The 13,444-nt window shown below is 41.8% G+C and overlaps 1 protein-coding gene across 1 annotated transcript in view; it reads left to right on the plus strand.

Moving 5' to 3' along the window:
• Positions 1 to 446: 446 nt before the first annotated feature.
• Positions 447 to 13,444, plus strand: part of efna2a (ephrin-A2a) — a 69,306-nt gene continuing 56,308 nt past the window's right edge. Inside the window, exon 1 of the mRNA XM_070920617.1 lies at positions 447 to 589. Within this exon, the coding sequence (XP_070776718.1) occupies positions 447 to 589 (143 nt within the window). The remainder of the gene's footprint in view (positions 590 to 13,444) is intronic.

Consider the following 13,444-nt stretch of genomic DNA (forward strand, 5'->3'; position numbering starts at 1 on the left):
ATTACAAACCTCGGATGAATTCTGGAGTGTAATTAATTGTGATTTTTGGAGAAAGAGGGGATCTAATCCAGGTGGCGAATCTATCCCCAGCCCACCCCCCCACCCACCCCCCCGCGCGTAATGGGAGAAAAGTTTCGGACCTTGCAGAGGAGACGCACTCGCAGCATCCCGCCGACGACGCGCGTTTAAATAACATGTTTATCCCGCTGTTCCGTCCGCGGCTGATGAAGTTTGAAAGTGAATTTCAACCATTCAGTATGACTTGAAACAGCCTCGGGGTTATTGGAACTCGCATCAAGCTAGTTAACGATCCATGAACCGCCGACCCGATTTGTCCAAAGACGCGCAGACGGACATTAATGATCTAGAGAGGATTTCTGCAGCAGCAGCAGCAGCAGCAGCGGTGAAAGCCTGATCCCAGTGTGAGAGAGAGATCCCCCGCCTGGATGTCTATGATGTTGTGCCAGCTCGGGCAGAGGTGTGTGATGGAGGTGGTGGTGCTGACCATCCTGTCCTGGGTGTCCGTGTGGGCAGAGGAGAAGATCATATTTGACAGACACGCTGTCTACTGGAACAGCTCCAACCCCAAGTGAGTTTTAGTAGGAATTAGGCCTAAAAGTGTGTGTGTGTGTGTGTGTGTGTGTGTGTGTGTGTGTGTGTGTTGTAAAAAATTACCTGCCTGACATGTATGGCTCTCAAAATACTGATAAAACATGTCCAGCATGCAGGCAGAGCCTTGAAATCTCCACACTTCCATTATTTTGCCACATCCTGTCTGAACACATCACTCCTTTTTTTCCCTATGTTACCCCCCTTCTTCCTGTTTCAGCAGTGTTTTGGCTGAATATTGCAATATTGATGTATTCTACAATGAGCAAGTAAGACACACACACACACACACAGGCACAAGTGGAAGTGTGTGTGTGTGTGTGTGTGTGTGTGTGTGTGTGTGTGTGCGCGCACGTACGCTGGATATTTTGTTCTGTGGCACAGGGAGCTGCTTTTGTCTTAGACAATGAGGGCATCCTGCCTCTTCTTCTCATCAGTGTCTAGAGATTTACTCTCTCTCTCTCTCTCTCTCTCTCTCTCTCTCTTTCACTATCTCACTCTGTGTGTCTGTCTCTCTAACACACACACACATGCAGACTTTACCTTTGTTTTGGCTAATTTCAGCCACTTGCGCCTGTAAACACAAGCGCACATTATTTCTCTGTCAATTGCAAGCACTTGTGCAAAAACCACATCCATAAATAAACAAACACAAAGGAAGACATGAACACACACATGTGCACAAGGCTGCACGCACACTCACACTCTCACACACACGCACACGCAGACACACACACACACACACACACGCACACGCAGACACACACACACACACACACACACACACACACTGGGTTGTCTTTAGCCGGGCCTCTCTCATTGACATGGGGCAGAGCACACTGGGCCCGTCTGTCTAATGGTTTGTGACAACCTGGCCAGCCTCTCTCTCTCTCTCTCTCTCTCTCTCTCTCACTCTCTCACCCCTTCCTCTTCCTCTCTCCCTCCTCCCCCTCTTTTTTTTACCCTCTCTCTCTCTCCCAGGTAGATAAATAAACAGTGAAAGTGCTCCCTCTCTCTGGCTTACGGCTGAATTAGTCCAAACTAACGGCCCTGTCTCTCTCTCTGCATCAACCAAACACACACACACACACACACACACACACACACACTGAGCTAACAGGCCTGTCTCTGACTGCATCACTTTTCCACAGAAGGCTTCTCAAATATTTAACAGGCAAGGGGGAACATTTTCTCCCTTTCTTGCTGTCTCCCTCTCTCTTTCTGTCTTTCTTTTCGACTCTCTGTGCTCCTTCTTTCTCACCACACACACATACACACACACACAAACACCTACACATTGCAAACGTCACAGGGTATATATATATATATATATATATATATATATGTGGATATATATGGATGGTTGCTGGGGGCGCTGTTATTCCGTCAGGGTCGTACGAAGAAGTTGAAGCAGAAAGGGGGAACATCAAAAATGCATTGCTACTAAAGCAATGAATCTAGGCTCTGGAGCCCTGGCGAGGTTGGTTCCCCCTGTTAGACCCTGGCACTGTCATTGCTCATGCTGCGCCTTTTTCTGCACACACACAACTCCGTCCCGCTGCACTTGTGAGGACCTTCCACTGACAACATTCATTCCTCAACTTCAATCTAAAGCTAATTCTATTCTAAACTTTGAGGATTACGGCAATTTTTTTTTTTTTTGAAAAAACGAAAAGAGATGAGGGGACAGACACCAAAATCATCCCAAATTTACAGGTCTGTTCTGGTTTGTGGCAACTTGGGTTTTATTTACAAAGTTGGGGTCATAATAGTAAGATTGTATTCACCAAGTCACTTGCTGTGATCAGTGAATGCTGTGAAATTGCTGAGAAGAAGTCCAACGGGGCCAGAAATACGAGCAGTCAGACGATCATACTGGTAAACAAACTCCAATGTTAGCAAACTTACTGGGATGATGATGATAGTGAGTTATTCCCCAAACTGTGTTGTGGAGGAAGTAACATCCAGTAGAAATACAGCAATATATAATGACTCCATCACAAGCAAGAGTCAAGTATTCAAAATCTCACCAAAGTAAAAGCACAGAAGTACAATCAGCACAATTTACTGAAAGTATCAAAAGTAAAAGTACTGAGAAAAATTGCCTCTGTGCCTCATACGTCATTATATATGACATTATTAGATTCTTAATACTGATACATCAATGTGTAAGCAGCATTTTACTGCTGTAGCTGGGCGAGGTGGAGCTACATTGAACTACTTTATATACAGTTAGGTGTAGTCCAGTGGTTTCCAAACTAGGGATCAGGCCCCTCCAAAGGGTCACAAGATAAATCTGAGCAGTCGTGAGATGATTAATGAGGTAGGAAAAAATATATTATAGATATGCAGCACAACTTTGTATTTATTTTTTGGACTCTAATCTTTGTTATCTTTGTGTTTTTTGTGAAATAATGGATAACTTGACCTCTTTGGTCCTGAAACAGTTATTTAAATGAAACTATTTGAGATTTCTTTAGCAGGGAAATCACTCTTTGGTGGAGCCGCAAACAATTTAGAGACTTCTGAAACGTGACAAGGGGCCCCAAACTATACACTACTTTATGTAAAGGCCGAAAAGTTAGGGAACAACTGATTTAAGTTAGATTTACCTAAACAAAATGGCCGAAGATACAAAAATACAAATCAAATCGTAATAAACCTGATTGATGAATGAAGCTGAGATCACATAATAAAGTGTGATTACAATTTTTACAAAATGAACAAATATATATAAGTGTGGATATTTTACTAGCTATTTGTGTTGGTTTTCCTCACCTGTTGCCCCCCAAACCCCTGATTGGATTATTCGATCACATGTCCGAGAGAAATCAGGAAGTGTTGTGATGGAAGTGTGGAGAGGAGTAAATGCTGCTGCTGAAAAGATATCCGTCTTCATCTAGCTTGATTTTCAAGGTAGGAGTGACCCTAACACCATATATTGCACGCAGACCTCACTCTAACGCTATAGCATGAACTATGACATGCCGAGAGGTGTTTGGTTAGTATCCTGGAGAAGAAATGTCACACAAAATAGAGCTTACATTTCTCAGTACAGTTTTATTGTATGCCGTCTTCCATGACATATTTGATGTAGGTGAATATCTCACAGGTGAAGTTCAATTCCTGCTCAAATATTTCTAAAAGGTCACCTGTTAATACACTGGATGGTGATTTGGGCACCGATGAGGCGCTCACAGACTATGCAAGTATAATGCATCACATCCAAACAGCAGCCATTGTCTGAGGCAGCGAAATGACACAAACAGCTGGGAAAACGAACAGCTGTGTGTCTTAATTGATCACACAACATCAAGCACACAGCTTGTATTGAGCTATCAGGATGTGTTGTCTCTCCTTGTGTTCATCAGAAGTTTGAGAAGGACGTTTTCTACAAGGTCACGAGTACTGACTTAGTGTTTGTAGAAATGATAATCACTCTCTGTATTTTACTGCCAGCATAAACTTTCTGTGCTTCCAAAGATGGGGATGTCGAAAACTGCATGAAGTGAAGTCAACTTTAATGAAATGGTGCCTAAAACAACGCCGGCTGCATCAGCAACACTGTGTTCCTACTTCCATTAAGACTTTCTCTTAACGCAGCTAAAACACGGAGCACCTCAGAGTATGATCCACCGGGGTTACATGGAGGATTTAGATGTCTTTTAACTTAACGATTACCAGTTTTACACCTGTTCTCTTAAACTCTGTGGAGCGTTTTAACTTTCAACGTATTGTTTTGGATTTATGATCTTTACCGCTGTGGCTCACTCTCACCGCTCTCATCAGTGTAGTTTTCAGCAAAAAAGAAAAAGCTCTACAATCAGACTGTACTCTACATGCTCGGCACCAAGGTTAGCGACTAGCTGGTGAACATATTGCAGCATTTAGCAGCTAAAGAGCCAGATATTTCCCTCGGGAGTGGTTCAGACTGAGAACAGGAGAGTGAATATTGGACTAACATTTGCCAGGTGGCCAGAAACATGATTCCAAATGAAGGCTAAAGGTTGCTACGTATCTGCTGGATGTGTAAACGGGCTAATGTTTGCTAACAAATTAGCTGTGATAATAATGAGCAGCCAAAATGACTTTACAGTAGGCATGTTACCTGTGTCATGCTTTTTGCCAGGTGTCACACATGCGCCTCGTCTCCAGTACATAAAAAAACAAAAGTTTTTACATGGCTCTAGATGTATCTCAGCCATGCAGATAGTTGTTGTATGTGCTGGAAAGTTTCCACAGCGACATGCTTTGGATGCCCCGGTTACTCTGAAAAATCTATGGGTGTCCCCAATTAGATGACAAAGAACATTTTTCAATCTTTTGAGCACCACAAATAATATTCTATAACCCCGTCACATCACTTCCAGAAACAGATATCTTAAAATCTTGGCAAACTATCTGCATGGCGAGACGACAAATGTTTTATGTATATTCGGTTGAACTGACCCTTTAATTAAGAATTGGCATTTTCCTGTGGATATGGACACGCTTGCTCCATATTTCCCACTACAGGTGACTTTTTTTAAGTTGCTTCAATGAATGTTTGTCCACTTCCTCTCTGTCTACCACATTCTTGCTCGTTCTACTTTTCTCTCGTGTGCTTTTCTGGGATTAATCACCATCCACACCGACATGTTTTTTACCTGCTAATTAATCGTGCTGTTAGCCATGTCTGTTTAGGAGTGCCTTGATCTCAACGAGACTAACCTGGATAAGTCAAGATAAATAAAACGATTTAAACAAATGTTCCTACTTCATAGAGGAGGCATATTACAAATTGGCCAAACCCTTTATATCAAGGACTCTGGCTCTCAGCAGGCCTATCTTTCTCAAGGTCTTGCTGGGTAATAGAAAATGTATGAGATAATCCAATTCAAACAGCTCCGGCCACTTTTGGTCACGGCGGGGAGCAGCACTCTCACACGCTCAGAGTGTTGTCCGTCCTCCTGTTGTGATGAGATACGTGGTGCCACGCAGTAACAAAGTACCGTAACACACATTATCACTACAATGCTGCAACACCAGAATGGGACCTGGAAATCTCCCAGACCCACATAAAGGGATTTATGCTACATGCAGGAAGGAACATAGGAGGAACACACACATGTGTGGACATACACACCAGTGGTAGCTAGATTTAGGTCACAAACTCACACACACAATCACATAAATCCAGAATGGCTGCCCATTGAATACAAGGTTAGGCAGCCTCCATTTTTCTATTTACTTCATTCACTCACACACACACACACACACACACACACACACACACACACACACACAGTCAGTGGAAGCTAGATATGGGTCACATGCACATATACCCAGACTTGCTCTCTGTTGAGTAAAAACGCATCCTTTTTACTCTTACTGGCTGGCACCCACACATGCATGTGCACACACACACACACACACACACACACACTAAGCCCCCTTCTGGCTCTCAGGCCCATATTATAAAGCTTGCAGGTGAGGGCTTTGTTCACCCCGACCAGCTAATGTGCTCAGAGCAATGGGCTCTCCTCTTCCACACACACACACACACACACACACATTCACTGGCTCAATGGTCCAGAAGGAGCACCTTATCTAATCCCATGGTTTATCCTTCAAAAGACTTTCTTTTCCTTTGCTTCTTTGTTCCTCCTCTCTCCTCGCTCTTCATCTCTGTGTCTTTGAGGAACTCCATGTCAGTGAGAAGTGCTGATGGTTGACGACACACTCATTCTATGGGACAGAATCTGTCTCCTTGGAGAGAGACACACACACACAGGCTTTGAGGAAGTCTTATGCATGGAGCACACACACACACATATACTGCACACAGAAAGTTTCATATGCACGTACATGCACACACACACGTAACAAACACGCTGTCCATACACACACCACGAGTCCTTGCACATAAAGCCACACACACACTGTCTCTCCATCGTGTCCCCTGTGGCGCTCAGTGATATGTGTTGTCACCAGCACTTCCTCAGCCCTACCGCACACACACACACACACACACACACACACACACAGATTTGCATCCAATTTACATGTAGACTTGTAGTCACCCCCGCTCAGTTACTGACAGTTTGTCAGACTCAAACCTGCCCCTGGGTTAAATCCATCTTCTAGCACCACCACCACCCACTCCACCTCTCTTTCTCTCCCTCCTTTCTTCCTCTCTGTCTTTGTGTCTCCCTATCAAGCTCTCATCTTCCACTCTCTCTTATCTCCTCTCTCTTGTATCACGACTTCTCTCCCGCCCCTCCCTCCCTCTCTCGTCCCGTCGGGATGTGGTTAGCAGGTTGTTTTTTTTTTCCTTGTACAGGACCCTCCACTGTACACCCTGCCTCGGGCAACCTCTTTCTGTACATACACACTTAAAGCTGCAGTACATCAGGTTACGTGTTGTTGCTATGACCTACATGATTGGACAGTGTATGTGTTTGTTTAAAATGTCAGTACTGCTGTGCTTCATGTGGGGAGAAACCAGTCTCAAGAGTTATCTGCGGAGTCCACAGCCTCTCACAGCGAGCTCAAACGGATACTTTGAGTAATTAAAGTCAGGGCTCCTACATCGCAAATGATTCCTCCCAGCTCAGCAGGAGAGACAGTTACATAACAAGATCTAGTGTAGCTGATTTTAGTCATCAGCAGATTCAATACAATGATTGGCAGGAGGAGGTCATCTAAATATTCAGGGCCGTTGGAGCGGAACAGTTTGTCTGCCGATATTAAATGCACTGCCAACTCCTTTAGTTACAGGATGAAAGTCAAAACGCGGTTGTTTGTTACTTCTGTGATTCTTGACCGCAGAGATGTTATTTTGTTTCTGTTTTATTTAATTATTTCAGCCAAGAGAGAGGAAACGCACAGCGTAGTGATCTTAAGAAGAAGAACTGAAGACACATCACATTTATGCAGAGGAGTAAACGAGGAAACACCGGCACGTATGATGAAACATTTGCTACGTCCTAAGTGTTAGATTGAAGAAACCGCACACACAAAACGTTTTGACACTGGCACATTCCGCAAAGTCGGCAAAACCAACAATGACGATTTTTGTGAAAACACTTTGATTTGATTTGTCGAAACAGACTTCTGTGCCACCAAACTGTCCCACCAAATAAGACCAAGTGTTATAGGAAAGGCCGAGCAAATGAAACAACAATTTAGATAATTTACTAAATGTCATTTATCAAGCAAAAATGCCAAACATTCATCAGTTCTGTGTTCTGCTTTTCACCGTTTCATATAATTATAAATTGAATATCTGTACACGTATTGGTTTTTCAAACGCAGGTGTAGCTGATTACATTAATGATGGCTGCATTCCATGCAGGTGTTCCTGAGGTGGGCTCACTGAGCTCAGCACCGTTAATGGGATTAATTACACCTGTGCTTTGACAACGTGCTGTGACGAGCCTAAAATATTTGCTGTGTTTGGAGATGTCAACTTGAGTTCGAAGTAAGATTGATGGGCCTTTTATAGTCCTATTTTTATCATTTTACAGACCAAACGATTAATTGATTGATTAGTTGCAGGCCTAGACTGTATTGTGTTATTATTATTATTGCGTCGTGTTAACAAGCTGATATTTCAATCTTGTCTTTTATTGTCAACCACCCTAAAATAAACTAAACCAAATGTTTGCTAATGAAATCACAGTAAACATGCAGTTTCTGTAAGTTTTATCTCCTTTGCCTGAGTTGAGCTTTTTCATTTCCCTGCTGCGTTAGTTGTTCTTGTGCTCACTGTCAATCAGCTGACGCCCACAGGAAGGTTAGAAGTCTCTATGAGGAAATAACCCGTCATAAACATTCAGACTTACAAACTTTGTCACATATATTCAGGTTATCTTCATTGGTCTATTTTAGAAATTAAATTTCTATTTTCAAAGCGCATAAATTCCAAAGCAACTGTTGTCTAATGCACACATGGTAAAACACGTATGTAGGAAAATGAAATCATGCAAAAGAAAGCACACTGTCGGCACTAAATTTGTTAGACATACAGTGTTTTCCGTCATGGACTTTTTGTTAGGCATGAAAAAAAGTCAGACAAAGGTCTGTTGCTTAAATGTTGAATTTCTAATGACCATGTTGCTGACAAAGTGCGGGAAAAGCACATAGATATAAAAAAAAAACGAAATCTAATTGCACATTACATGTATTGTAAAATGATTCGGCTTGTCAGCTGCAAATTCTGTAACTTTTCGGTAACAATACCTTGACTTTTCCTGTATTTTTTGCCATGCATGACACTTGATCTTCACCTCTTCGTGACAAGCCGATGGCAACCCAGGCCCCTGCGCTAATTTGCGCTGCCAGTCAAGTGTCACACAGTCTACTGTCAGTGCACGTTACAATTAGCAGTGAAAATCAATGTCAGATTGAGAAACATCTCCAGCCCCATGATTTTACTTCTCTGTGGCAGCGATATGTTCCCTTCACTTTAGGATTAAGGATTTCATTCTTTCTGTTATTAAGGTAGTGGCTTAGAATCATAATCCTTGTCTTAGAAACGATTTCTTTTTTCAAAGTAGGTTTACCAACAAAAAAAAAATCTCCCCGCAGAGCAAATGAAACCAGACCTCTCCCATGCATTTTTCAGATAGGTGCCCTTTTATTCAGATTTTCAATCCTGCTCTGAGAGTGTCTGTGCATGCTGCAAAATATCATCATCAGTTGATCTGCCCATAGGAGTGTAATGATGTGTTTAGTATGTCAGCAGCATGGCACCGAATCTGTAATGCGATATGAAATGTTTACTTAACTCCCCCCCACACGTTTGATTGTTCATGCGAAGGAGCGGGTTGAAAGAATTACGCTGCAGTGTTGCTGCTTCTGTTGCTACCTTCCACTAATGAGGTTTGTTGATGGTAATGACTATGGCAGTGATGGTGATGATGATGTAAGTGCTCCGAAACAACCTGGGGAGATCCCAGGAGTTGTTGTTTTAATGAAGGGAGAGAGAGAAACTGTTCGAGCCAGGAGATGGAGAAAGTCAATGAGCCGGGGGTGTTAAGAAGAGACAGAGAGGCCAACAGACAGGATGAAAGAATGAAAGCATGAATAAGAGAGGACAAAATAGAGAGATACCAGCCCAGAATATGAAAGATGCCAGACTGCACTCAATACATAGCGAACAATAGGCATTGTCATTCCTGCTCCATCCTTGTTTCTGCTCCCCTCTAATACTTTTTCTCAGGTCCCGGCTGGTTGTGCAGATTGTGTTAGCTGAGCAAAAGAATAGGACTCTTTCAGTTCTGTCTGCCTGATGCTCTGATGGGACCCCGGCTGCTCAGTCTTCATATAGACCAGCTGGAGACTGATAATAACACATACACTGCTGTCTGGCTACGCCTCGGACTGGCCCTGAGAGACGAAAAAAAAAGACAAAAAATGTGAAACGCAGATAGAGAGATCTACTTGAAGTATTAGGGACACTCAGAGCATGAATATGAAAAAGGACAAAAAGTTGAGTGTATAACGAGTCAAGGCCACTTTTTTTTAACAAAGAAGAAACATGATTAGAGTTTGTGGCGGGGGGAAAGAGAACCAAAGCAAGGAAGGGAGATGCAGGAAGAGACATTTGGTGGAAAAAAGAGAGGAAAAGTGTTGGGAAAAGTGGAGGATTACCTCTGGATGAAGGCAGACATACAGCAGCGTAGTCGGAGAGAAAGCATCTATAAACACATGGTTGGATGGTCCCAGCGGGTGAATGTCGAGGGGCTGGTATTACAGGGGAAACACTGGCCTTTAGCATGGAGTCTCGCCCAATGTTAAAGATGCCCTCCGGCGCGCACAGCTTTTAGAATGAGAAAGTTGGCATTTAAAATACAGGAAGTGAAGATGGAGGGATGAGGTGAAGGGTAGATGTGTTGCTCATGCGGATGCTTCCCCTCCCTGTTTTCCACTTGGTATCGTTGCAGGTGAGACTAAACTTAATGAAGAATTGACCCGGTAACTTTTACGCTGGTAATTGCTTGGCTGTTTTGTTTTTTTTACAAAACAATTTGGCAACCAAGTTCACCCTAAAAATGTTTGGAGCGTATATTTATGGACAACAGGGTTATTTTCTCCTTGTCAGACTTCACAATAACATCACGAGACTCTTGGCTTGCATCTGTATGAGTGTGTGTGTGTGTGCGCACATACTACGTGCATGTGTTGGAACAGTAACAAAAACCCAGTTTTTCATCTTCATCCAAAAAATAAAAATCCCCGGTAGATTTTCAAACAGTGAGAGTGGAAAGTCAAACAAAAGAAGGAGTGAGTGAATCATTTGCATTGTAATCCATCAGACAAGGCTGGGAGAAATCGTCTAATTCCCAGCCAGCTATGGACGCCCCGCTACCTTGGTTTCATCCAGAACCGGGGCACTGTAAACAAACCCCTCATTTTACACTATGCTAATGGGACATAATAAGGCAGAACCAACAGATGTTGCTGCATTCTTGTGATTTTGTTGGCTGCTAACTAACTCAGCCCTCCTCCGCCTTCCTATACGGCTCTCTGAGGTGTCCATTCGTATGCCACCTTTGGTTCAGTGTGTGTGTAATTTTTTTTCTAAACTGCAATATTCCCTCTGACCTGCAGAATAATCCCCTCCTCAGGTCTAATCCTGAGCTAATTCTAAGCAAGACTCCGAGGGATTCATATTAGAAATCTGGCCTCTAATCTGATGTGCCTGTAGGAGGAGGTGATGATAACCGTGGTGATGCTATTGATCATTCTGATATGACGGAGGTGATACTGATGGCATATGGATGAGGGTGACAGCAGAGGTGTTAATGATAACGATGACGCTCGAATCTGTCATCATCGTCCACAATCAAGGCTGGAAACATGTCTTCGATCTCCGCTCAGAGACAGTAAACACGTGAATTGAACACCTGACACATTACAGATTCAGGACAGGTACAGATCCATTCGATACAATACAGCTGTAATAGTTCATCCGCTGTTGTCGAGGATGCTGACAGCCGCGGGGACAAAAGAAGAACACAAAGGTTGTTTTTGGCCATCTGCATTTTTAAAGCACTATGCTGAGGGGAGGATCTCAAACTTTCTCCACCTGAGTTTTTTACTTCGTTATTTCAGGTTTATTAATGCTGTTTTTTTTCTGCTTTTAGAATTTAAGTTTCCAAACCTAGCTAGTAGTCTCTCCACCCGGCTGATAAACCTCTCTTGAATACGCTGGTCTAGCTCGAAAAAACCCTCAGCATCCTCACTGACAAAAATGTGATATTTTAGGTATTTATTCATACAAATAAAATCAGTGCTGAGCATAGCGATGATGCTAATGATGTTTATGAAGATGATGATGATAAGGATAATGAAAACAGCGGGGGAACATAACAATAGTGATTACAATTTTGATGAGGAAAATGAGGCTGGTGTCAGTGATGATGGTCGGGACTATGGCGGCCATGTCAATGTTTTCATGTGATGTTGATTATATTAATTGTAATTATGATGATGATGATGGTGGTGGCATGATCAGGAGGATGAAACGTGTTTTTCTCCAGCTAGGGCAGGAAATGTGTCTTTGTCTCACCAATAAAGTCAATAAATATAACAAAAACAATACATGTAACATCTTAAAAATAAAATATTACATTTTAATAGAATTATATATAAAATGTTTTATGTATTAGATATATATTTTCTTTCATTTTACATTAAAAATGTATAAACATCACAAGTCAGCAATACAGTAATATATTTGCAAAAGTTGATGCGACAGCAATATCTTTTTGTTTTAAAGCATAAACTCATGATGACTCATGATAAATGATATGATTGCACTAGTGTGATAAATATACTGAGGATGATGATGATAGCAATGGTAATGGTGATGATGATGATGATGGCGATGATGATGGTGGTGGTGGTGGTTGTGTTGATAGCACCAATAACGATGATGACATTGATGCTAATAGAGATTATAGAGGTGATCATAGTGATTACACTGATGGTGATGAAGATGATGATCATGATGAAGACAGGTGAAAATGATGAAGGTGATATTGTATGATGATGATGATGATAATGTTGATGATGTTGGCAATTATGTTGTTGATATTACAATACTAATGAAGATGACCTTGATGCTAATAGTGATACACTGATGATCATAACAATAACAACACCCGTATGATGAAGATAATGATGATGAAGATTACTGAGGGTTTGTTTGCACTAACAATAATGAAGATGTCTTTCATTTTAACAAAGATGATGTCAAAGTGACTTCTCTGGTATGATGAAGATTTTGATGATTAGGATCAGGTTGATGGTGGTAGTGGTGATGAGGAGGATAGTCGAAAAATGATTAAAGTGATAATCGTGCTATGATGAAGATGATAATGTTGATGATGGTGGTGGCAATGTTGAGAATAGAAGTAAAAAGAAATAGAAATAATAAAAGTGATGATTATGACATAAAAATGATGATGACTTTGATGCTCTAAGAGATTTATTTTGATGATCACAACAATTGCACTGGTATGACGAAGACAAGGACGATGATGAGGATAGTGGTGAAAGTGATTATTATGATGAAGATAACAATGCTGATGTTGATAGTAACACTACTAATGATGACATAGATACTAATTGAGATGAAATTGATGATAACAGTTTACTGGCATGATGAACATAATGACGATAATGATGATGATGATGCCAATGGTGAGGATGAGTAGGGTGATTAAGTGGAAAATGATCAAATAAAATCCTGAATGTAACTATCATAAACAATGATGATGATGATAGTGGTGATCATAGCGATTGCACTGGTGTGAAAATGATAGCGTCAACGATGACCACGATG

The sequence above is a fragment of the Enoplosus armatus genome, chromosome 15 (genome assembly GCF_043641665.1).
Source record: "Enoplosus armatus isolate fEnoArm2 chromosome 15, fEnoArm2.hap1, whole genome shotgun sequence".
In the NCBI taxonomy this organism is placed as follows: domain Eukaryota; kingdom Metazoa; phylum Chordata; class Actinopteri; order Centrarchiformes; family Enoplosidae; genus Enoplosus; species Enoplosus armatus.